Raw genomic sequence first — 26156 nt, 5'->3', positions numbered from 1 at the left:
TCCCAAGGGGGCATGACCCCCTCATGGGGTGAGGAGGAGGGAACTGGTTGTTATAATTTTGGCAGCTCATCACTGTGCACATCGTGACAGCTACAATGTCAGATGAGGCTAGACCGAGCTGGGTAAAACAGAAAGGTGTTTTACAGAAGTGTGCATTTTAAAAATTATGTTAGATCAGAATCCAGTTCAGTTTTTTAAATGTGCTGTAAATCTTACATGTATGCTTGGCAAACCTAAGCTTATTCACAGATCCAGCATGTGCTATTAGGGAAACTTTCATGCTGGGGGAACTTGGAAAAAAGAAACATTTATACATGATGCAACTTATTTTGCCACTAACTTCCTTTACCTTCTGCTTCAGTTGCAAATGTGCATTTGAAGAGATTTCCATCCTCACCCTCCTTTCTGCCTACAATCAAGGTTGCGGCTTTAGATCAGTCTACTCCACGACAGTGCCTCTAGGGAATATCACTCATTCAGCAGTCTAATTACAAGATCAAATAAAAAGAACTGATGGTTAAGATTAGGCACTGGCTATGTGCCTACTTTGTAATGAAAGAGGTGCCATGGCTCAAGCAATTTTTTTACTTTCATAACTGCCATAGCCAGAGGTGCCAGGGCTATGAACTGCCCAGCCTAGAGGTGCTGAGACTCAGCCCTGGCACAACTTAAGCAATGTACATAGCTGTTTAAACAAAATGAGTTGAGTGTTCAGCAAAATGGGCAGGGGATTTATTAAGAGAACATGAAACATAAAAGGATAAGTCAGTAGTAAGACTAGTTGAAAGCTTAACCTGGAGTGAAAAACAACTTTCTAAAAACCACATTACCTTAAAAGCAGCATAAGAGGCTGATTTTTCTTGAAGAGCGTGAGCCAACTGCCTCACAATTTTTATTTATACAACGAAATCACACTTCTGATCAAATGCAAGCTCTGGAAAGGTTGCAAATCCTGGTTTTATGTGAAGCTGCCCTATACAGAGAAAGAGCAAGTCTGTTATAGAAACTCAAAATCCTTCTTCCATATTCCCCATAGTTTCCACACACACTAGTGCTGAGTCAACTGGTAGGTGAAAAGATTAGAACTACTGAGTTCATGAGAGGTTCCACGATGTTGTGGTCTCTCCTCTCTGCATAATAAACTGGCTTTTCCCCTTCCCACACTGCCAGGCTACAAATGGGAGACTCTCAGTATGTAGCCTGGAAGAACTTTCCTGAATAGCCGTGATGAGACAGGAAGGATGGCCTGTGGTTAGGGCACTAGCCTAGGACTTGAGAGCTCAGGGACCAAGTCCTTGCTCCAACAGACTTCTTGTGTGACCTTGGGCAAGTCACGTAGCCTCTCTGGGCCTCAGTTTTCTCTCTGTACAAATGAGGATAATGGCACTGCCCCACTTCACACGGGTGCTGTCAGAAGTACATCAAAGATTATCAGGTGCTCGACTACTGCAGTCAAGGGGACATTTAAATAGCATAGCTAAAGAAGCAAAGGCAGATTCAGTAGCAGATTTAGGGGGTGGGAGTGAAGGAAAGAAAAGCATGCATTTGATGAAATGGGTTTTAGCCCACAAAAGCTTATGCCCAAATAAATTTGTTAGTCTCTAAAGTGCTGCAAGGTCTCCCCATTGTTTTTGCTGATACAGACTAACACCAATGCCATTCTGAAACTAGGAAAGAACTGTTTTTAAAACTAAACTTGTAGCACAGCTGGAATTAGTAGTGATCCTTATTGGACTTTCTGAGGGTGATAAAATATTTGGATCATCCATGGGCTCTATCACTATTTCCTGGCAGACAGATACAACATATATTCCTGAGGTCAGTTCTAGAGAAGCATCTTATAACAACAGTGTTTATGTGAAATTCTGGCCTCATTGAAGCCTATGGTAAAACTCGCATTGACTTCAACGGGGTAAGGATTTTACCCTTTATGTCCATTAGAGGAAAGGATTTTCCTCAGTGTGATCATGCCAGCACACCCTCCCTTCCTTCCTTCATGTGGGGCTCTCCCACCTACTATCAAACCGTAGGCTGCATATTTCCCCCCCATCCTTCCTGTGATGGGATTCACTCCTCCCTGGGGCACCTCCTTCTAACTGCCTGTGGGGACTAGCTCCTTCCAGATCTAATTCCCCTCTTCCGTCATTCATTCATGTGAGCTGCAGCCTTCTTCTCTCTCTGCATGAAACAGGGTGCTCTTTGTGGCTTAGCCTTCCAGCCAGGTCACTACACTCCTCTGCTTCTGGGGTATAGAAGTCCCACTGGGACATCTGTCTCAGACAATCTTCTGTTCCACTACTCAGCCTGTGCCATTTCCCCACTGGTGGGCAGGGGAACCCAGCCCCACCCACTACTCCATCTTCCAGCCCAGGGATCTTACAAGAAGCAGTGAAGATCTGCACTTTCCCAAACCTTGCTGCAGTTTCCCTGGGCTACTTCCTACTTTGTCTTGATTGGGCTCCTCCACCATCCTCGAGGTATGCCCTTACCTCAGAGCCAGGATCACAGACACCAACTTTTGTCATTTCCGGGGGGGTGCTAGACCCCCGTGCCCCCCCTACCTCTTCCTGCACCCACCCCATCTTGTTCTGCCCTGCCCTCACTTTGTGCCCTCCCCTCCAGCACCTCCTGCATGCAACTGAACAGCTGATTGCAGTGGGCAGGAGGCACTGGGAGGAGCTGATCAGCAGGGCCACTGCTGAGCCCTAGAACACCCAGGGAGTCAGCACCTATGGCCAGGATCCCAGAGCCTCTATGCTCCCCCTGGTTCCTTCCTTTTCTTCTCGAAACTCAGAGTGACTGCAAGCCTTCCCCTCACCCAGCTGTGCTTCATCATCATATTAGACCTGAATCCCCCCCACATGGAACATATCACAGGGTTAATTGGCTCTTTCCCTCTTCTCAGGCTGCCTGGGGTAAGCACCTCATCATAATCTCAACTCCCCCAGGGATCCCTGTAAGCCTGGAAAGTATGGGTGGTGGTACATGCACTCTCCCCACCTAGTCCCACAGAGTTCCCCATACAAATGTAATACAGCTGCAGAGTTCCTGTTCCCAGTTTGTCCTGCAGGAGATGATCAGACACTCCATTTTACTCAGTCCTTGCTTGGGGCAACTCCTGTTGAATCTCAAAGTTGCACAAAAGGAAAAACATGGGTTTAAAAGAAAATCCTCAGAATTTAGTCCATCATCAGTGCTAAGGAAGCCAAAGGCAAAAGGCCAGCCTCAATCTCTCCTCAAGCTAATTTTTGGAAACTGGCCAATAGGGAAGAGAATAGCCCAATCTCATTCTTGAACTGTAATCCTTTTGAAGATTTTCCCCTCAGTCAGCTCAGGGAAGAATGCCCCTCCATAATGGAAGGCTGAATAGGCTCATGGAGTTCTTTATCCAACTAAGAGTTGGACTTCAGTTAGGCCCTATCCAACAATTGGTCTAGGCAGGGTTTGATTCCATGCAGTAGTAACTAGAACTAGTTTAAGCCACCACCACCCACCCACAAAAAAATCCCAGAAAGTATTTTTGCACAATTTTGGTTTTTATGCTCTCTCCCTGCCACAATTTTTTCCCTCTCTCTCTCACACTCACACACACTTACAGCAACCAGAATCCCTGCAGCACCATACCCTTCCTCCCCCAAACTCAAACCCCTACAGGGGGGCTGGGGCTTGCAATGTCTTCAAAAGGAAACTTTATTGGCTGTGTCTGTACTGGAGGAATCCTCCCCATCTGAACATGGGTGTTTAAGGCGCCTTTATACTGCTCTGGCCCTTTTATCCAGCACAAAGGGAGCTGGGTGGAGGATAGAACCTCACCCCTCAGCTGCAATTAAAAACTCTTTTCATCTGCATTAGTTTTCTTTTAATTAGCTTAGAAAGACTTGACCTTTTAGTAAAACTTCTATCTACTTTTAACTTTGGGGAGACTAACATTTAATTAAAGATAATGGGGCTGACTCTGTCTCTTGCATGACTCATTTTCCACTAATGTTGCTCCATGCAGAGGACAATCAGCCCTCCGGTTGCCAATCCTCCAGGATTGTCCTGGAGTCTCCAGGAATTAAAAAGTAATCTTTAATTAGAGAAGTCATGTGATGAAAACTCCAGGAATACACTCATCCAAAACTGACAAGCCTAAATCAGGCCCAATATTTCATGTGAGAGCTATGTATTTAATCACAAAGAGACAAGGGAATTTAAACATTTATTCTTTATTGTATTGCTCAGAGTATCTATGCAATTTATGTATGTAGTGTAGTTAAGGATCCACATTTCCCAAAACATCACATTGCAGCACAGTCTCTTTACACACTGTGAGTAATCAGTGCCTTCTTTAAAAGGTGACAATCAGATGCAAGTTTAAGCATTTCTGGTAGTAAATGAAGGAAAAAGCTAAGTTATCAATACATATTTTTTCACACTCAAAAATACAGTTTACAGAGGACCGCCAATGAAGTCAAGCAACTACTTTGATGATACTCTATCTGTAAATGTAGACTGCAGGAAAAAAAAAAAAAAGCCAAATAAGCACAAAAATATATATTTTAACTTTTAAAATAATTTAAACACAGTAATATTTTGCTTGTGTTACCTGTGTTTACAACCTATTGTCTATGATCTGATCTATAGATATAGGGCCAGAACCTTAGCACCTGAGGCTCTGACCCATATTTAAACTGAATCACCCCAATTTGTTCATATTTGGACACAGAGCAATTGTTTAACACTGAAGAACTAGTTACAGTGCAGCTAAAAGAAGTAGTACTAATTTAAACAATTTAAGATTCTAGAAAGAATCTTAGATGTAACACAATGTTGAAATAGTTAATATTTATTCTTCACCTCATAAGTCTCTAGTTGATGCTTACAGATGGATTACTCAAAAACCACTGAAGGTCAGTTAAGCTAATGGTCACAAGTAGTATTATTATCCCCAAACAACATTTCTTAATTTTTTGATAACTAATACTGGTATCTGAAAGATATTTGTATGGTTGCTGAAAACTTTTATTAAAATGTATCCTCCTGCTACAAGATATTTACCATACTTAAAAAAAACCCCAAAAAACAAAAAAACATTAAAAACATAAAAAAATATTTTTAAGATTTTTAGAAAACCCAAACAACTGCAAATACAGCTGATCTTTTAATATATATATTCTTCAGTTTTTTTTTTAAATGTATCATTTACAAAGAGGCAAAAAAGTACAACAGTCCTAGGATTTATTTTTGTCCATTACATTGAGGACTTCATCCAGAAGTGAGGGTCCCAGGTCAAGCTGCAATGAAAGAAGTGAGCCTGCAAGATCTGACAGGGATTCTTCTGACTTAGTCTCTGCCTTGGTTAGTTCACATGAGAGATGACTGTCATCAAGTAAGTCAACTGTTTGCCAATCAGTGCACTGTTCAGAAAGGCTGGATGAATGACTCTCTCTGCCATTAGTATAATGCAATCCAGAACTATTTGGCTCCCATAGGATGTCATCTTTGTACATTTCCCCATTCTCCAACTGTTTGCTTTTCTCCTGCAATTTTTCTTCCATTACTGGCTCACAACTAAGCCTTGGATTCTTTGATGGCCCAAAGGAGTCCCGCTTCGAATTAAATGTCACTGGTGACAATAAGGGCAACACAAGAGCTTGAGAACCACCAATGGCAGGAAGCGAGATGGCATTTTTGAGCACGGGTGAAGGAGTTTCTGTAAACATGGAGTCACAGGTGCTGTTTGCCCTTAAGAACTCATTATGTCCACCAAACTGACCAACTCTTGGTGTTCCCTCGTTCCCAGGTAACAGCTCATAATTTCCTTGCAGAAATGAAATGTCCCCAAAAACATCATGTTGTCCCTCTTTCCCAATGTGTATGGTGTGGCGAAAGTCTCCGAGTGGTGGACTGATCATATCAGGAGACAAAATATCCCTTAATTTGAATTTCTTCCCTTTCTTAGTATTGGCAGCTTTCAGGTAGATGGGTGTCTTAGCTGGCATTTTGTTTGCAGATTTTAAGGTGGTTTGTTTTATAAGGGATGAAAAAAACCCAAAAACCACTTATAAGAATTAGCGATTCTTCTCCAGCAGACTTTCAATGTTATCGTTGTCCCATTATTGACTTGGATGCTTCTCACACACGGGGTCCATTTCTTCTGGGAAAGAGAATCTGGGAATTAAGAGAGCTGAAGAACCCCAACGTAGAGCCTTCCAAGTTTAAGCATACAACCGTCCTTCAGGTGAGGAGTTAGTGACCAAGTACTCTATTACTTCCAAAACCTGAGAAAACCTGTATGGGAAACAAAGCAGTTTATTAGCTTACTCTTCATGGTTCACTCAGCCTTGCTTTTACAAAAACGATTAGTAATGGTACTGACAGTTCCAGCCTACAGATTAGCTTTATGATGTTGCTTCCCTTCATTAAGCAGGATAAAAGGCTTTAGTCTAACAAGGGCTAGCTAACCTCTTCCTAACTTCATAGTTTTTTGAAGTCGGAGTTCCTTAGACACGGTTGCTGAGCACAGTTCACTTGGTAAACTCACTATCTCTGTTTCTCTCTCACTCTGTCAGTCATCTTCAATCTGTAGAGGCAGCGATGATATTCAAAGGTTTCTACATTGACATTTAAAAGAAAAAAAACCCCTCAAACTTTTTAAACAAAACCCCACACACTTTAACAGAGGCTTATACACATTACGATTTAGACAGGTCTGAGAAAGTTCAAAGTTAGACTTGTATAGCCAAGATTTTCAAAAAATGGTGTCAAAGGCACCACTGTAAGCTCTCTAGTGTAGCCGCTCTAAGTCGACGGGAGAGGGGTCTCCTGTCGGCAACTCCAGCCCCAGCGAGTGGCGGTAGCTATGTTGGTGTGAGAAACTTTCCCACCGACATAGCATTGTCCATACCAACACTTACATCGGCATAAGTTACGTTGCTCAGGAGGGTGGCCAATTCACACCCATGAGTGACATAACTATGACAACTTAAGATGTAGTGTAGCCATGGAGCCTAGATTTAGGTTCCTACCCCCATACTGAAGCATCTAAATAAGATACCTGATTTTCAAGAGCGTTAGGCACCCATCACCTCTCACTGCTTCCCACCCCCTCCCCACCCCAAAGAAAAGGAAAGAGTCAGATCATTTATTTAGAAGCTTAAGTGTAGGCCCTCTTTTGCTTTCCCAAAAGGTCAAAATGTTAGCAAGTTATGCACAACTGAAAAGATCTTAGAATGGAAACTCCCACCTCAGCCTTAACTACAGTTGTCATTAGCACTTCAATTATAATTAAGTTCAAAAAATTGCACATTTGAAACAAAATCACAGCACATAAGGAAGTACAGAAAGTGTTTAAAAACATATCCCAGGTTAAAGTCTACTGAAGCCAATAGAATTAGGCTACAGGTTCTAACAGCAACATTAATTCAGTCAGGCTGCATACTATCTGCAGTCCATTAGATTTATTTACTAAAATGAGCATTAGAAATAAAGCTATATGGTTAAGAACAGAAAACATCATTTATGTGCAAGGTGGTCAAGTTCACTTTAATATTTTTTATTTCTTGGCTTTCTGGGTGTGATTTTAAAGCCAGTCCTCCAGTTTTTACAGGCAAAATTTTACATCCACAATTAGCTGCGCCTAGTATTCATTCAGGAAGGAGCAAAATTGTGGGAGTAATTCACTGTTGGTGCCAAACACCACAAGCAAGATTGGCCCAGCGTGAAAGTCAGCCCTCAGCAAGATTTACCTTTTTGACTTATTGCGATTCAGTTTCCTAGTGTGCACTTTTAGGAACTAAGTGCCTAGTTAAAAACTCTTAGCCAGTGACTTCTAACATGCACTGGAAAAGTGACCTTCATATCCCTCCCTTGGCTTCCCTTTCTCCATCATATAAAACGTCAGCTACGTGTCCTCCCTTCCAAAGAACTTTATGACCCTTCCTCACCCAACCTCATCTCTCATTCAGGATGATTGGCCCATGATGCCAGCCTCTGCAGCCCTGCTGTAAGAAGACTAAGGGAGCGGATCTGTGATAGCAGAGCTGCAGAGAACTCCTGGAGCTGCTGCAGGGCCCGGGACAATGCATCCCTGCAGGCAGAGGCGAAGTAGGGGTTTGTGGGTCCCTAGGCCAGAGCAAGTGGGGCCCCTTCCCTACCCCTTCCACCTGCATTCCCCCGGCGCGCCTGCAGGGGAGGAGTGGGGTTGGGCTACAGGGGCTTCCCCCACTTCCCGGCAGGAGCGCCGGGCGGACAGAGCAGGGCAAGCCAAAGCGGGGGCACCCATTTTGCTGGTGCTCTTGGGCATGGGCCCCATTGGCCCATGGCTAATCCGCCACTGCCTGCAGACACAAGGTAGGGCTGAGGGAAAGGAAGACCTCCCCAGTCCTAGTGGGGCAGACCAGAGACCCCTGGCCAGGGCTGTGAGGAGGAGAACAACAGTAACGATCCTCCCTCCAGCCATGGTGGAGACCACCGAGTGCAGTGGTTGAATGGCTCAGTCCACAGGCAGGAACTGTTCAGGAACACCCCATGGCCACACGCTCATCCTCCCTTCTGGCAGTCCTGACCTGGGGCGGGGTGGGTGTCTCTGCTTTGCCAGGCCATGACCACATACTGTCCTGCACCTTGTGCCTCAGTGTCTTGGGCCCCTGCTGTTGGCGCTAGTAGCCCCCTGCAGCCCCGCTGTTGGCATTGCTCTATCCATTCCCGCCCACCCCCCCCAATTTACAGCAACTGTAAAAATAAAAATAGTTTAAAAAATTCTTAACGGTGAAAAATGCAATACTAATAGTTAAGATAGAAGTCCCGGATTCTGCCAAAGCTATACATAGCACCATATGGTCCTGGTCCATCACTAAGGCACAATAAACAGGTAAAATAAATAGATAAAAAGGGCACAAATAAACTTAATAAAAAAAGGTGAAAAAGGATCGCCTTCAAATTAAAAATAAAACAACAACAAAAATCCCTCCCCGGCATACTTTGAAAAGAGATGAGGCCTGAGACATTTCAGCCTCAATGACCCATTTTCAGTATTTGATTCAGTTATAACCCTGTTTTCACACAAGCAGTTTTACCTTCTATTCTTTGCTACCAAGCAAAGATTTATAATGCTGTCTCAGACTCCTTTCAGCAGTCTCATCAACCCAGTACACAGTCAGCATAAGCCTCCCTCATGCAGCCTAAAATTTTCAATGGATGCCTCAGTTTATACCCCAGCCAGCACTTCACAAACAGTTACAAGCTAGTTTTTGAGGACTAGGGCTATTAGGCAGAGGTAAATACATAAGGTAAAGGCAGATTCCCATCTCCACCCCCAGCAAGGCCAGAGGCAATTCCCTGGTGAGATGGGATTTCTATTAGAGCAGTGGTTTTCAACCTGGGGCCCACAGACTATATCTAAGATTTCCAAAGGGGTCCGCAAATGAAAAAAAACTTTGAAAACCACTGTATAAGTGATCTCTTTTGGGGGCTCCATCTTTCAAATTTATGTCTGGTTAATAGGTGTTAGCGCTGTTCTACATACAAAGTTGCACCAGTTTAACAAGATCGACACATCACCACACCTTTAGTTCCACCAGTGCAACTTCTGGGTTCAGACCAAGCCTTAAATCTGAAGTCTCACCACCAAACTGCTGGGAGGAAGATGTCTCCTGCAAGGGAGAGGGTCTCCACTATTTTGCCCCTACCCTTGGAGCCTTCTCTCCTCTGATTAACTCCAGTGCATACCTCTGTTGCTGCTCAGAGCTTTCCCAAGGAGAAGCAATATACATTTGACATCTTCAGTTTCACTGCTGCTCACAGGGTTCTGAACAGCGGCAGTCAAAAGTGACCAGAACCATGTTAACTTCACTCTGATGCTGCTTGGCAAAGCTAAAAGCAATGAATTGGTGCATCTGCCAACTCAACAAAATGACACTGCATTGAGCCTGCATCAGTTTACATTTCGGAGGTGCTCTTAATTTACATAGGAGTTAGAAACATACAAAATAATCTACAAAACTGCAGAATTTAACAGGACAATCACTGTACTTGCCTTGTAGATTTGTCACTTAGTCACCAAATGAACGTATTTTTCAAGCCCTGACAAGACACTCTGTCCTGAATTTAAAAAACAAGGAGATGCATTAGGTACTAGACTAGTATTCAGATATTCTCCTGTTTGTCAACACTAACAAGAATATGCATTGATAGGGTCCTCAATTAGCACAATGGCAAACTCCCTTGAAAAGCTGGATGCTCAAAATACATACAGAATATATTTTATGCTGCTTACAAACCCAAAGGCCAATAGAGTAATCATGTAAGACAGAAAGGGGTTCTACAGAAAATGCAAACCAGATCAGAGGCTCTGGTGCAGCTACAACCCAGGGCTGGCCAATCATGGCTGAAGTCAGGGCAAACTAGTCAGTACAGTGTAGACAAGCCCTTAGTTACTTAATTAAGAACTTACCATCTCTTATCTTTGAAATCCCATCTAGATTTCTGTATCTGTAGCAGGCAGCAGGCCCTGGAAAATATGAGAGAAGGACATATATGTCTGTTTCCTGGAAAAGACCCCTTAACTTCTGTGTTTATATAGCCCCAAATCCCTTCTGAGTAGCTCCAACCAAATCAGTTGGTACTGTTTAGCTCTTTTGTTGCTCCCTGCTAAAGAGTTTGCATCCTTTTGATTCAGGCCACAGATTTAATTACTCCATTAAAGATTCAGGCCAATTCACACACCAGTTCAGTTCAAGTGATTTACCCTAACTCTGCTCAACCCAGCCCTTTTAGATTAAATTTACCCATTCTGTCCCCGTTTAACTCAAAAGAAACTGTAAACAAAAAAAAGAAAAACAAACCACATAAATACATGAGAAAAAAAATCACACTTCCTGCTCCCCATTGGACATATATTTGTCTTTAACAGGGAATGCATGGAAAGCTTCAAATATTTGATGTCACAGTGAGCTGGAGGGAGTATAACAGGAACTGGTTCATTTTCAGGAACACTTTCCTCTCCACTTCCCTTCCCAAAGGTGTGAAACACTTCTTATATGGATTCTGTCCCTAAATGTTTTCATTTCCTGTAGTTAGATTCCCTCAATTTAATGAAACGTTAGATGAAAAGTATGCCAGCAATGTTTAGACAGGTGGTGAAGATAGCTGAACTGCAAGGATAGGCTAGAAAAGATGGAACTTCGAGTCCCTGACTCTAGATATCTTCCATTCCTCCTATGTCTACTCTCCCCACAGAGTCCCCTCTTATGTTGAAGATGAAAATAAATATCAAACTTTTGGAAAAATCATTCAGCTATTTGCATCTTTAACTCTTGCAGCCTTTCCCCCGTGGAAAACCCCCTCACACAAATCAAACCCCACTGGATAAAAGCACCTTAGTTGCTTCTACTAAAATGCACAACAATGAGATAAAGTTGCCATTATAATGGTCATACTAAAATTTGAGTTACCCACCCCACTGAAATGGATGGGGTAATTCACACATCTAGGAGCTATTATTTTAGTCTTTCAATCAGCAATCTTAAAACAGCCTTGCACTTACTAACACTTGAAAGGATATCTCTGAAATCAGAAGGGTGTAGCACAATGCCTGTTCCCACCTCTCTGGCCACTGGTTTGAACTCTACTGGCCTGCTCTCAGGTGACCAACCGTCAGCCCCACCCCATACATTCCTTTGCAAATCTGAAAGTCCCCTTCCTGTTTGCTTGGTGATGCATGCAGTGGTCTCGGCGCATCTTTCCAGGTGGCCATGCCTGCTCCATACAATCCCCCGCTTGGAGCAATGCTGAGCTGCTAGACCTCATTGGCATTTGGGGAGTGGAGGCAGTGCAGTCACAGCTGCGCTCCAGCCATAGGAATTATGATACCTACGGACAGATTTCTAGATGCATGATAGGAAAGGGCCACGACCTGGACACACTACAGGGCAGGGTCAAAGTGAAGGAGCTGCGGAACGCCTACCACACGGCGTGGGAAGCAAACCGCCGCTCTGGTACTGCGCCCACGAGCTGCTGGTTCTACAAAGAGCTGGACGTGATACTCGGTGGTAACCCCACCTCCACTGCAAAGTCCCCTGTGGATACTTCATTGGCTCACGTTCCAGTCGAGAGTGGACCGAGCCAGGAGGAGGGGGATGAAGAGAGGGAGGGGGAAAACCAGAGGCAGAGGATGACTCAGAGGCCAGAGATGCATGCAGTCAGGAGCTTTTTTCTACCCCGGAGGAGCCTAGCCAGTCACAGCAGTCGGCTCTTGGCAAAGCGCAAACAGGAGAGGAGGCCCCTGATAAGTGGATCTGATTTTGGGAATTGCTGAAGCGAGTTGTTGGGGGCAGGAGGGTTGCAGAAAGCAGGCTTGTCTCCCACTTCATGCCTAGTTTGAGCGGCGGGACAGGCTGTTGATACAGTCCCTCACTTCACGGGAATCTCCCTCAGAGATCTCCAGGAAACTCTTGTGGAGACACTGGGCAATCCGCTCCCGCAGGTTCCTCGGCCCCATTAACGGTAACTTTCCTGCGCCACTGTGTGTGGGTGGGTGGAACCATTGCTGCACACAGGCGAGCCACATAGGGGCCAGGGTGGAAGCCGCAGGCTTGGAGAAGACCCTCCTTTGATTCCCTGCTCACCCTCAGCAGCGAGGTATCTTCCATAATGACCACCTCCTGTGGAAAGTGTGGGGACAGGAATGATTATCGGCACCCCCCTACAGTGCTGGCTCTCCCCAAGTGCCCAAGAGCCACATGCTCAGTGTACACCAGGGTCCATGAACAGTGATTTACCCTGCCCCTGTGGCTACTCACCATTTTGGGGGTCTTGTAACTTATGTGTGCTTGCTTGGGGTCAGCCAGTTAGTGACAGGTGTGTGAATACTGGCTGTGTTTTAAAGCACTGAAACAGTGTTGTCTGTGTTGCAAACAATACTGCTTCTGTAAAATGTTGCATATAAAACTTCACAGAGATGACCTTGGGAGCCCAGCCTTCCTCTTTGTTATCGGCAGCAGAATGGTTGCAAAGAATTAGGAAGTGTCCAAGAAGAACTAAGGAGGACTTTATGCGTGAGGTTATGATGCACTCCACCGCTGAGAAAAAGGAATTGAAGGAGTGGCGGGACAGCAAGAAGAGGGAACGAAAGGAGAATGCGGCACACCAGAAAGAAGCCACGGAGCGGCTCTTAACAGTTATGGAGTGCCAGACACGCTCCAGGTGATATTAGCTCTTCAAACCGAGCAGCTCCGCGCCCGTTTCCCCCCTGCAGCCGCTGTGGCAAAAAAACCCCTCTTTCCCATGTGCCCCCTCCACACCACCAACACACTCTTATCAACCTCCTGGCTCCACTCTCTACCTGCAGCATTCCACTCCTCCCCCCTCACAGTCCAGCAGTGTGGACTCCCACTACCCACTGCACTCAACTCCCATCCCTCTGCAGTTTGGCCCTGCTGAAGTACAGCACCCGCTGTATCGTACTCTGAAAGAGAAGGTGGATATAATCCCTGGACATACACAAATCTGTAGCCGTCCCAGGACCTCTCCTCCTCTTGAGACCTTCCATTTCCCCCACCCCCCTCCCTGCTGATGAATTTTTTCGTTTGACTCTCTCCTCTGGTTGTCTTTCAATAAAAGAATTGTGTTTGTTTGAAAGCAGTCTTTAGTCTATTAAGTGAAAGCAAAAAGAGCACTGCAAAGCAACATACAATTAGGTTAAGGCCCCTTCTTGCACCATGTGCAACAATCACTTCCAAGCATTACAAGCACTGCAATCCCAAGCATAGCAACAAATATTAGTGGCTCTCAGCTTCAAATTGCTGCCTCAAAGCATCCCTGATCCTTACGGCCCCACGCTATGCCCTTCTAATAGCCCTGGTCTCCGGCTGTTCAAACTCAGCCTCCAGGCACCGAGCTTCTGCGGTCCAGCCCTGAATGAAGCTTTCACTCTTCCTTTCATAAATATTATGGAGCGTACAGCATACAGCTATAAGCATAGGAATATTGTCATTGGTCATGTCCAGCTTCCCATACAGGCATCACCAGCAGGCTTTTAAACGGCCAAATGCACACTCTACAGTCATTCTGCACTTGCTCAGCCTGTTGAACCGCCTTTGCTGTTGTCAAGTTGCCCAGTGTATGGCTTCATAAGCCACGGCATTAAGGGGTAGGCAGGGTCTCCCAGGATCACAATAGGCATTTCGACTTCCCCTACGGTGATCTTCGGGTCCGGGAAGAAGCTTCTTGAACAGGCTAGTGTTCCAAAAGATGTGTGCGTCATGCACCTTTCTGGACCAGCCTGCGTTCATGTTTGTGAAATGCCTACAGTGATCCACAAGCACCTGGAGAACCATTGAGAAATACCCCTTGTGATTAATGTACTCGGTGGCTAGGTGGTCTGGTGCCAGAATTGGAATGTGCCTGTCATCTATCACCCCTCCGCAGTTAGGTAAGCCCATCTGTGAAAAGCCATCCACAATCTCACACATGTTGCCCAGAGTCACGGTCTTTCAAAGCAGGATGCGATTAATGGTCCTGAACGCTTCCGTCAACATGACTCCAACGGTTGACTTTCCCACTCCAAACTGGTTAGCGGCCAATCAGTAGCAGTCTGGAGTAGCCAGCTTCCACAGTGCAATTGCCATGCGCTTTTCCAATGACAGGGCAGCTCTCATTCTCATGTTCTCATGCAGGGCTGGGGTGAGCTCATGAATGTGCTCACAGTCCCATGAATGTGGCTTTCCTCATCCGAAAGTTCTGCAGCCACTGCTCGTCATCCCAGACGTGCATCACAATGTGATCCCACCACTCAGTGCTTGTTTCCCTGAGCCCAAAAGTGGCGTTCCACTGTGGTCAGCACCTCTGTGAATGCCACAAGTGTTCTCGTGTCATAGCTACTACGTGTGGCAAGATCAATGACGCACTCCTCTTGCCTTTGTAGTTTAAGGAATAAATACACTGCCACTCGTGACGTGTTGGTCAGTGCAAACAGCATATTGGTCAACAGCTCGGGATCTATTCCTGCAGCCAGAAAGAGGCAGGGCAGGGTGCAAAGTACACAAACTGTTGAAAGATGGTGCCAAATGCGGACAGAAGCACAGAGATTGCTGGGATGTGAAGCAATTCATCACGGGGCATTAGGACAGGACCCAGGATGTCCTGCAACCCCTTCCACCTTCCCACAAGTCTTAGCAGCAAAAGAGAAAGAGGTGCTCTGTGGGATAGCTGCCCAGAGTGCACGGCTCCAAATAGCACCGCAAGTGTCAACACGCTATTGTGCAGGCAGCTGTCCGTGAACACACAACAGCGGTTTTCCTTCGGCGCTCTCTGAGCGGCGCTCTAACTTTTCCAGTGTAGACGTGCCCTAAGTGACTACACAACAGAGGGGATGTACTGCTTTAACCCTAAGTGACTACACAAGGTGCAAGGTAGCAAAGAATTAGGCTTTTGTCTCTTTAAGAAATATTTACCAAAAAGAAGTCCTACTGTTGCTGACACTCTTTGAGCTCCAGCACTGTTAGGTCTTGTCTAGAAACAGAAGTTGCGTGGGTTTAACTAAAGGTGTGATGTTACACCAATTTAGTTAAACCAATGCTGTTTTGTGGGGGGACACGCCACATCAGTTTAAATCTGGCCTCCCTTGGTTTAGGCTTGCCTCACAAAGTTGCATCAAGCAACTCTGTGGAACATTACACTTTTAATTAAACCGGTGCAACTTTGTGTACAAATGAGGCCTTAGTACCTTACAGTAGCTCTAACATAGGTGCTGTGGCAGCCATTTTCAGCACTGTGTTGATTAGACTTGCTGTGATACTGAAAATGGCTGCTGGAGCCAGAGAGCTATCTGTGCTTGGGCCTCCAAAAGTTGCTCTCACTGGGGAACTGAAGGATCAGCAACAGTGACAATTAAAAATAAATCCTTAGTTTAGATCAGTGTTTCTCAACTGGTGGGTCAGGACCTCTGGGGAACATGAATGGCTGTCCTGGTGGTCATGAGGTGTTGAAAATTTTATTCCAGTCTAAAGCAAAGAAAAAAATCTTGCTCCCTGCACACCCTTACCTATCAAGCACCAGTATTCTCTATCACACTCTCAAAACACTTGCACAGATCAATGACATTTTTTACTCTTACTTTTATAGTAAATGTAAGGGGAACAAGTCTTTCTTTTTTAAAGCTTCAAATAAGTGATTAGCAACCTGAAAAGACTTAGAAACACGGGTGTTGAGAAAGTTTTAAGGCCCAAATACACACTTTGTATAGGTATAAGTGACAAAACAAAGTGAAAGCCAATGGAAAACAAGACAATTTGTACGGACCCTATTCATGGGTAAGAGTGAACCTCCTCTCTGTGTTGTAGGTCTTCCCTTCCCCAAAAACTAAAGTAGAAAAGATAAATCACCATGGGTGGGAAGGTGGTGAAGTCTTGCACTGAATAAAAAACTCTGCTCTCACGCAGACTTCAATGAGTAGATCTACACAGCAATTGGGAGGTGTGATTCCCAGCTTGGGTAGACAGACTCATGCTAGCTCAACTTGAACTAACACACTAAAAACAGCAGTGTGGACATTGCGGCACTTGCTTGCACTCGACAGCTCTCACTAGCCGACTAAGTCCAACCCCTTGGGTTCGAGTTCAGGTGGTTAGTCCGAGCTCTCACTAATGCTGCACCGTCCACATTGCTATTTTTAGCATGAGTCTGTTTACCTGTGCTGAGAATCACAGCTCCCAGCTGCAGTGTAGACAAGCCCGATAAGGTTTTTGAGCAAAACCAAGCTCTTTTACTTGAGTTCTGCACCGTTTCCCCAAATATGACATTATAAATCATCCATGTATAATTCAATACAGGTTGTTAAAGAATTTAAATTATTCTTCATTTTTGTTTTAGATCATCATATGGAAGAGAACCCAACAGAATGAAAACAAAGTGTTAAAAAATGGGCCCAATCTTGCGTTCCCAACGCATGATTTCAATGAGAGTTACATGTGCAAGCAACACCGGACTGGGGTTACTGCATGTTGGGTGGTCCATTTCTCATACAAGTGAAAGACACATGTCAGACACTGCCTTTCTAGCTGGGGCATGTCATTGTCACCTATCACTTGCCTCTGACTTTGCTGATATGAATGCACCATGCCAGAGAGTAATGCAATTCTTGCTGCTTCCTTTTGGAATCTGTTTGCTGACAGTAAACATGACTTGGTAAAGAGTCCTCCATAGAAGTCATGTCTCATTAACTTATATGTCTGATATATAATGTACCTGGTATATCTTTTTCTGGAAAGAACCACTTAAATATTTATGCTCCGAGTACCTGGTATTGCTTTGAAAAACAGTTATGCTTCAGATACTGCTTTGCAAAAGCAGCCTAATTTCAAATAGTTAAATATGCTAGGACCTTATTCAATGTTTGGCAAGAACAATAAGGTACAAAGAATGAAATACTTGAGTGTGGCAGCAGCACCATTATAATTAAGATTGGAACTAGCTCATTAACAGCTGATTTTTCTAAAGCTCTAGAATCTACAGGCTCTCTCAGATTGTCTTGGAAAATGAACTACATTTTGAGAGTCTGATGTAGGATAAGTGGTCCAAATTGGAGGTTGTTGGAGCAACTGGTTCCTGAGATGCAGCCCCCTAAAAATCTGTTTTTTATAAAAAAGTGTATGAATTCCATGTGAGCCCAAGTACTATGGCTCTGATTATTCCCAAACTTACCACACCAGCTTGAGACTGATCTCAGCTAGTGTCCATCAACCACTGTCCCTTTGGGGGAGCAATATTTCAAAAGTTATGCAGGATAAAAGTTACATCTCACAGTGTGGCTCCAGTCAACTTGATAAACCAGAATTTGCACATGTGCAGCATGAGTTCTGTCAAGACAGCTTTGCAGGCAGCCTGGAATTAAGGTAGCGGTCAAGGACTGAATCTAAGCAGCACCTATCCGTGAGCTTTCTAGGAGTATATTACTTTCTGCCTGCATTCTGTAGGGTCTCCTTCAGGAAGTTTTGTCCTGAGAACAAAGTTTAAACTCTGGTAAAAGCTGATGCTTCAAAGTGCTCCAATATCCACATGAATACCCAGATTTTACTTTTGAAGTACTGTCAAGGAAAATTGCATTAATTAACAGATGGAGGATGAAAGTCTGGTAAACAGCAGCGTAATGTAATCATGACATGCTCCTCACCCATTTCCTGAAGAATAGGATTGAATGTGATAAGAGGAAAGCAAGTAGTTGTGTCTCATCTATATTAACAGGAAAGGTCATGAGGTTGCCAAATCAGGTTATTATAAGTAACTTTTGGCTTGTTTTTGTGGCATGGGGCAGTTGTTTTCATGCAGTTGTGTGGCCTGCATTTTTTCCTGCTTGCCTGTGGGGAAGCTTAGAAACAACAACAACAAAAACCCACCAAACAAATAAACTGCCCCCCTCTCCCTTTTTTGAGGTTTTCACAAATTTTTTGGGGCCAATCAGGCTTGGTTTTACGTGGCACAGGTCCCAAAAACTCTGCAAAGGTCTCTCTCACATGAGAAGGAACATGGGGCCCCACAGAGACAGTCTTCCAATCCCACAAATTCCAGAAACTTCTTGTGAGGGCATCAGCCTCTCAGTGCTGCTTCTCTGGTCCAAGCTGCAAGAAATTCATGTGGCCAACTGGGGAAAAATACCATGGAGTGACTGGGATGGAGCCGCCCTGGATCCACCAGATACCTTCTGGCTGCAGAGTAAACTTAGGTTTTGATTTATACTGCAGCAGTCACTGTAAAAATTTCCACACGTTGCTCTGACAGAGCATTTCTAAAACTGATCTACAATACTCCTACTATATTAAATCTTGTGCCTCTTTTAAGCATAAACTGCCAAGAATAATCATGCCAAGTTGGGCAGACACAACTTGAGGAACAAATATTCCCTGTGAATTAGAACAAGACCAAAAACCATAAATTTTCATTTTTAATCCAAGGCAGAATTTGAACCTGAAGGTGAAAGACTCACACAGTAGCCCACTGTAGGTAAGCCCTCTGATATCAGATTTATTGTATTTTTTCTTTCATGTCCTCCTCCACCACACACATTCTATGATTCTTTGTTCATACAGAAAAATATACTTAGTAAAGTCAACAAAAATCTTTCCAGAGGAAACTGTCATTATATATAAACTAGATTTATTGGATAATTAATAATATACTTCACTGTATGTGTGTATGTCACACACACACACACACACACACACTCTTAACACCTTTCTAGATAACTTGATTGTACAAGTTTGACTGTCACAAGAATACTAATAAACTCATGGTTTCTATGTATTACTATAAGGACTCTGGATAGTTGCTGAATTTTCTTTTCCAGAACCCAATTAAATTTTTTGAAAATACTGTGTGGGATTTACTTTTATGTAAACTTACTCAAAATACAAGAATACTGATCATTTGGTATTTTTGAGTAGTTTTAAATGAATTTGATTTATTTACCTTAAAAAAAAAATCATTCCCCAATCTTGAGCTTTTCACCACCCACATGAGAGTGCAACATTCACCCTTCTATAGAGATGGTCTAATCCTCCCATATCACCTGTTTCCCTCAGAGTCCAATGTTGAGGACCAAAGTTAAATATTTAATAAAAAAAATGAAATTATAGGCATTTCGAAATCCTGCAGCTGTACTCTCGTAGAATGCCCTTTCAAACAATTCAAAACACTCTGAATAAAGCACATTAGAAGTAAAGCTTTTATTAGCAGCACAGCAGTTAACATATATACAACATTCACTGGATTTCAAAATTAACCTTCATAAATTCACACCTCTTAAAGCTACTGTTTCAGTGAGCTTATCAACTCAGGAAGTCAGCATTTCAGTGGGTCACATCTGGAAAAATTTCTATGCGAACAGAAAGACTAAAAACCTCATTTTAAAATGAAAGCTAAACTTGCAATATACAAATATTGAGAATACCAAAAATCCAGAGAGACCCTCAATCTGCACTATACTTTGGCTCTTCCAACATGTGTACATCAAGTGTCTTTACTTATTATTTCAGTAATACGTATAGACTGGTGTGTTTTTATTGCTTGATTAAACCAATTTTAACACTATTCTGGTGGAATGCCCTTCATACTTGAGGATATTTACTTCTCCCATGTGGGAGAAGATATGGAAAGCTTTCTTGTGTGTTTTTTTCATGTATTGGAGCACTGCTGTTGGACTTTCTATTGTAAGTCCCGAATTTCATAATTGCTTAGCAATAATCATTCGCTCCCTGATGAAACTTGGCATACAAAAAGTCTCAGGGCACAAAAATGTTTTATCAATTTTGAAACCACCTTAGTTCATATTAAATATTGTACACTGCACAGTGCTAAAGTAACAAGTGTCTCTTAACAGGAAATACATTGTATGCTCTAGTTTCCCTAAGTATTTTGTTAGTAAGTTTTACAATTAAGTGTTAGGTGTAAATAATGTTAGGGTCAGCAGCTGCTTCTCAACTACTGTGCACACAGGGACACTTTTCCAAACTCATTTTGCTAGCTTGAAAGACCAATGAAGTTCCTTTGGGGTCCTTAAGCCCATTTCTGATTTCACTCAGTTAGAAGTTAACTGTTGAAACCAATGGAATTACATCAACGTACAATTGGTGTAAGTGAAATCAAAATCACGCCTCGTTTTCCCTTCACTCCAATTAAAGCAGGCTGGACCCTTAAGATGTTGATGTATTATGTAACTCCACATCATCCAGTGCACTCTTGCAAAAGCAAAGAATAATTTTAATAACACTGCTGCTCCTGCAAGTAGTGGGCCTGGTCCTCTTACACAATTTTAACTCTAGTGACTTGGATGGAGTTTTTCCTGACTTCCACAAGGATAATGACATTACAAGTGTGTTCCCAAGAGGAGCAGTGCAGTAACTGACTGAGGATGCATCAATTTACCATGTGCCTACTAGGGGGATGCTACAGACAGCAACAGCAGAAGCACAGACACAATCCATACAGATAGGTTTGTCCTACAGGCAAGAGGGAAAATTTGGCATATTTTATAGAATCATCAATTCCAAGGCCAGAAGGGACTATTGTGATCATCCAGTCTGACCTCCTGTATAGCACAGGCCATAGAGCTTGACTAAAATAATTCCCACAGCAAATTTTTTAAAGAAACATCCAATCCTGAATTAAAAATTGTCGGTGGTGAAGAATCAACCACAACCCTTGGTAAGTTGTTCCAATGGTTAATTACTCCCTGTAAAAAAATTTACACTTTATCTCCAGTCTGAATTTGTCTAACTTCAACTTCCAGCCATTGGATTGTGTTTCTCTGCTAGACTGAAGAACCCATTAGTAAATATTTGCTCCCCATGTAGATACGTATAGACTGTAATCAAATCACCCCATAACCTCCTCTTTGCTAAACTAAATAGTGTCAAAGAGCTCGATCTGTTACCATAAGGCAGGGGTTGGGCAAACTACGGCGTGTGGGCCAGATCCGGCACATAAGGGTTTTGGATCCAACCCACAGGATTGACACCCCCATGGCACCCCGTGCTGCTCCTGGAAATGGCCAGCACCACGTCCCTGTGGCCCCTGGGGGAGGGGAGGGAGCAGAGGGTTCTGTCCGCTGCCCTCGCCTGCAGGCACCATCTCCCGCAGCTCCCATTGGCCGGGAATGGGAACCGCAGCCAATGGGAGCTTCGGGTGAGGTACCCGCAGGCGAGGGCAGTGCACAGAGCCCTCTGCCTCTTCCTCCCACAGGGGCCACAGAGACTTGGTGCTGGCTGCTTCCGGGAGCAGCGCGGGGCCAGGACAGGCAGGGAGCCTGACCTGGCCGGGGTGCGTGCCACTGCCACCCCAGAGCCGCTCCAGGTAAGCGGCACTGGGCCAGAGCCCGCACCCCGAACCCCTCCTGCAACCCGCACTCCAACCTCATCCTGCACCCTGCACCCCTTGTCCTGAGCTCCTTCCTGCACACTGCACCCCCTCCCACACCCTGCACTCCCAGCCCCAGCCCTACATTCATGGCCCTGCATGCAATTTCCCCACCCAGATGTGGTCCTTGGACCAAAAAGTTTGCCCACCCCTGCCATAAGACATGTTTTTAATCCTTTAATCATTCTCGTAGCTTTTCTCTGAACCGTTTCCAGTTTATCAGCACCCTTCTTGTATTGCGGACACCAGAACTAGACACTGTATTCAAGTACTATTTACACCAGAGCCAAATACAGAGGTAAAATAGGCTCTCTACTCCTACTTAAGAGTCCCTTCTTTATGCATCCAAGGATGTCATTAGCCCTTTTGGCCACAGTGTCACACAAAGCTCATGTTCAGCTGATTATCCACCCCAACCCCCAAATCTTTTTCAGAATCCTATGCAAAATTTTAGTCTTATGCAAAACTTAAACCCATGACCTTCAAACTCTGGATCTGGTTAACACCTACACCATCACTCACATATAATACCCTCTTTAAAAATGTCTCTACTCTTCCGGTCATCAGGCACTTTCCTTTGCTCCTGCAGTTTCAAGACAGAGCTTAGCTCTAACCTCATCAGAAAACTGAGCCTTGTGTCGAACTGAATTAGTGCAAAATTCAAAACAGCAACAGTATCTGAAGTGAAAAAACAGAAGATTTGTACCAGAATTTGTTTCCACCATGAATATTATGACTAATGTTAAAGAATATCCTGTACTTTTAAATATTTTATATTTAGACAGACTTCTACTGTTTTGGGGAAAGTAGGACGTTTAGGAAGCTGTCCTTAAGACATTTCACAGTGCATAAATAACTCTGAGGAGAATAAGGTCTCTATTCAGCTACTGCACAACAGAACTAACCAGCAACATTAGTGCAGTCCATGGTATTCCATCTTAATAATCATTCCCATAATCTATTAATATTAAGAGTTGGTAATTCAATAATTGAGTTATTTCTGCACTACAAGTCAGGATTCTAGGCAGAGCTATTCCTCACCCCACCCCTCCCCTTTAGGACATTAAAATGCCCAGTGTTTCAAAGATTTACCAGACACCAACTAACCAGGTCACTAAGAAAAATAAGGTGAGGCCAGCAGCAAAGCTGAGAGGGACAATGCCTTTGTGAGACGCTCAACTAACACTCCACTTCCTTTCCTGGCGGCGGAAATCCCAGCAACTTCTCCTTCAAGGACCTTGCTCAGAAATTCTAGCTTCAGTAGAACAGTTAAGTCCCTGATATATTTTGAAGTCATTATTTTAAAACTGAAACTTAAGACTAGGCCCCCAGGAGTTGCAGAGCCTCATTGGCAGCTAACAAAGAAAGGGGCTAGGCAACAGAACAAAGCAACCAGAGGAGAGGTGGTTTCCTCTTTAGTCTTCAGCTTCAGAGAAACAAGAAAGGAGAATGTCTCCTGCTCTGATGCCTTCCACCAAGTTCTCTTCTGATTATACCTACCCTCAGCTGAACCCCCATTCTCTCCAAGCTGCTGAACACCTTTTGAAGTCTGCAGGATGGTGGCCCTGACTGCCCAGCCATTAGGAGATGTGGCTACATGGAGCAAGGGGCTTGAGTGGGAAAAGATTGGGGAGTATTTCCTCCTTTCTTGTTGACATCCTGCTGTCAGCAGTGAGAATTCACAGTGCACCTCAGAGTGGATCATCAGCCCCTCTCTTTCCCTGGGGAGGCTCGCTGAGGGCAACCCTGCCTTTGGGGGCCTTCACTCATAGAGATGGCCCTCAACTTGCATTTGTACAATATTCAGCAGCCTTTGAGAAGTCTGTTTAGACTTGGCGGGTCTGACAAGCTTATTTATGTTCACCAGGCTCTGAAGGGAAACATAAAGCCGCACACATTTAGAAGGAAGCCCGAATGAGCTGCCCTTAGCTGTGAGGGGACACCACTGAGTCTTTTAAGATTCATGAGGGAGGAAAGGAAGGTTTGGGTTGGGGTATGACAAACAATGAGATTCTTAAGGATCTAAGGGTGATGCTACTGAATTAGGGCTTATGCCTTTACCCATGTGGAGGCCTCAACTTCTGCACACTTCCGAAGGTTGGAATCACATGGACTTCAAGAGGTCTGCAGGCAGAAAGGATGGAAACAGCCACTGATGTGTTGCTCCCTCTCCCAGCTATTATGATCATTCTATTCATCCCTTTGCCTCCTACAGATCTCCTGAGATCAAAGGAGGAAACCCCCATCCAGCCCACGTCTACATGAAAGGTGCATCCCTCTTGCAGAACATAGGAAACCAGCAGGAAAGAAAGCGAGTGTCCCTGCTCTCTCCCTAACTCAAGTCCACTTTTCTTCCTAGTCTCATGTTAAGGCTATTTACAGGGATAAAGGAAATTTAAGGCAAAAACAAAAAACAAAACAAACAACCCTTTTTAGGGTAAGCTTATGGTGGAGAGTACATATCAATAATTTAAGGATTTTAATCCTTACCAAAAATCAATGCAGTCATCAAGAAAAAACAACAATGACCAACATCCCATCCACCCCATCCATTAAAAAGGTCTGGAAATCTAGAACAAAGTTTCATCTTTCAAGAAACTGAAGTATCTGAATGCATGGAGGAAATTCACAGTTAAGGTACTTATACAACCAATGCTGCCCCCACAGTGATAACTTAAGGAAATCCATAACAAAGAGTTTTATCTCACCAGTGACCACAGAACACTAATCTTTACTATAGGAGGGTTGTGCTGACACAGGCCTTGTCTACACTGGCAAGTTGGCTGCCAAGCCACTTAGTGTGCAGAAACAGTGCAGTTGCAGCGCTGTAAAAAAAACAAAAAAAACAAACGACACGCACACACCCTGACGAGAGGCGTACAGCTTTCTGCGCTGGAGGTACAGCACTGCGGTGCCAGTGTAGACACCCTGGTCGATTACAGCACTGCAACTGGCCTCCGGAAGGTGTCCCACAATGCTTGTTCTTGCCAGTCATCGGTCTGAACTCTACTGCCCTGCCCTCAGGTGACCAACCGTGAGCCCCACCGTTAAATTCCTTGGGAATTTTGAAAGTCCCCTTCCTGTTTGCTCGGTGACGTGTGCAGTGGTCTCAGCGCATCTTTCCAGGTGACCATGCCTGCTCCACACACCAGGCGATCTCCTGCTTGGAGCAGTGCTGAGCTGCTGGACCTCATCGGCATTTGGGGAGAGAAGGCTGTGCAGTCCCAGTGCACAGTACAGTCCTGGAACATGGATTTCCCCGCCCCCTGCAGTTACTGACCAATTTGGGGGTCGTGTGGCTCATGTGTGTTAGCCTGGGGTCAGCCAGTTAGTGACAGGTATGTGAATAGCGGCTGTGTTTTAAATCAGTGGTCTCTGTGTTGCAAACAATACTGCTTCTGTAAAATGTTGCATTTTGGCTTCACAGATATGACCTTGGGAGCCCAGCCTCCCTCCCTCCCTCACCGACTGAACAGCTGAGCAGAATTAGAAAGTAGCCATGAAGAACTGAAGAGGATTTTCTGTGTGATGTCATGATGCACTCCGCGGCCGAAAAACAAGAACTGAAGGAGTGGCAGGACAGCGAGAAGAGGGACCGAAAAGAGAATGCAGCGTGCCAGAACAAAGCTGCTCTTAAATGTTATGGAGCGTCAAGTGGACATGCTCCAGGTGCTAATAATAGCACTGCAAACCAAGCAGCTCCACGCCCGCCCTCCTCTGAAGCTGCTGTTGCAAAACTCTTTTCTATGCGCCCCCAGACACCGCCAAACACACTCTTATCAACCTCCTGGCTCCAGTCTGTACCCGCTGCATTCCACTCCTGCCCCATCACAGTCCTGCTCTGCGGACTCCCAGTACCTACTGCACTCAACAGCCGTCCCTCGGCAGTTTAGCCCTGCTGAAGTACAGTACATGCTGCACTGTACCCCAAAGGACAAGGTTGCATATGATACCTGGACATACACAAATCTTTAACCCCACCTCCTCCGTTCCCCCCACAGTGCTGATGTGGTTTTTTTGTTTGTCTCTCACCTTCGGTTGTTGCTTTTGAATAAAAGAATAGTTTTGGTTTGAAAGAAATCTTTATTCCATTAATTGAAAGGAAACAGAGCCCTGCAAAGCAACAGGCAATTGTCTTAAACCTTCATAGTCCATCGTCTTCACCAATCACAATCATCTCCTAGCATTACAAGCACTACACTCCTGACATAGCAACAAATATTACTGACTTTTAGCTTCAAATTGCAGCCTCAAGGCATCCCTGATCC

The 26156-nt window shown here is 44.4% G+C and overlaps 1 protein-coding gene and 1 long non-coding RNA gene across 8 annotated transcripts in view; both read right to left on the bottom strand.

Moving 5' to 3' along the window:
- Positions 1 to 352: 352 nt before the first annotated feature.
- On the bottom strand, positions 353 to 2800 carry LOC123367533. Its single transcript, XR_006578516.1, has 3 exons — positions 2730 to 2800; positions 831 to 973; positions 353 to 484 (listed from the first exon to the last, which is right to left on the bottom strand). It is a non-coding gene; the product is annotated as an uncharacterized LOC123367533 (long non-coding RNA).
- Positions 2801 to 4212: 1412 nt separating this feature from the next.
- Positions 4213 to 26156, bottom strand: part of CDC42EP3 (CDC42 effector protein 3) — a 60400-nt gene continuing 38456 nt past the window's right edge. For 3 of the 7 annotated variants that reach the window (XR_006577708.1, XR_006577709.1, XR_006577707.1), the window contains exons 2-3: positions 10436 to 10492; positions 10018 to 10083 (exon numbers count right to left, since the gene is read on the bottom strand). Coding sequence is in view for 4 of the 7 variants with exons in the window: in XM_045008547.1 (XP_044864482.1) it covers positions 5214 to 5984 (771 nt within the window). In the remaining 3 variants the exon portion in view is untranslated. Of the gene's footprint in view, positions 6274 to 6447; positions 7058 to 10017; positions 10084 to 10435; positions 10493 to 26156 lie in introns of those variants that run through there. The other 4 variants (XM_045008547.1, XM_045008544.1, XM_045008546.1 and 1 more) reach the window with 3 other exon arrangements.

This window comes from Mauremys mutica, chromosome 3 (genome assembly GCF_020497125.1).
Source record: "Mauremys mutica isolate MM-2020 ecotype Southern chromosome 3, ASM2049712v1, whole genome shotgun sequence".
NCBI lineage: Eukaryota > Metazoa > Chordata > Testudines > Geoemydidae > Mauremys > Mauremys mutica.
The sequence above is the reverse complement of the archived record's forward strand: the minus strand, read 5'-3'. Positions and strand labels throughout refer to the sequence as shown.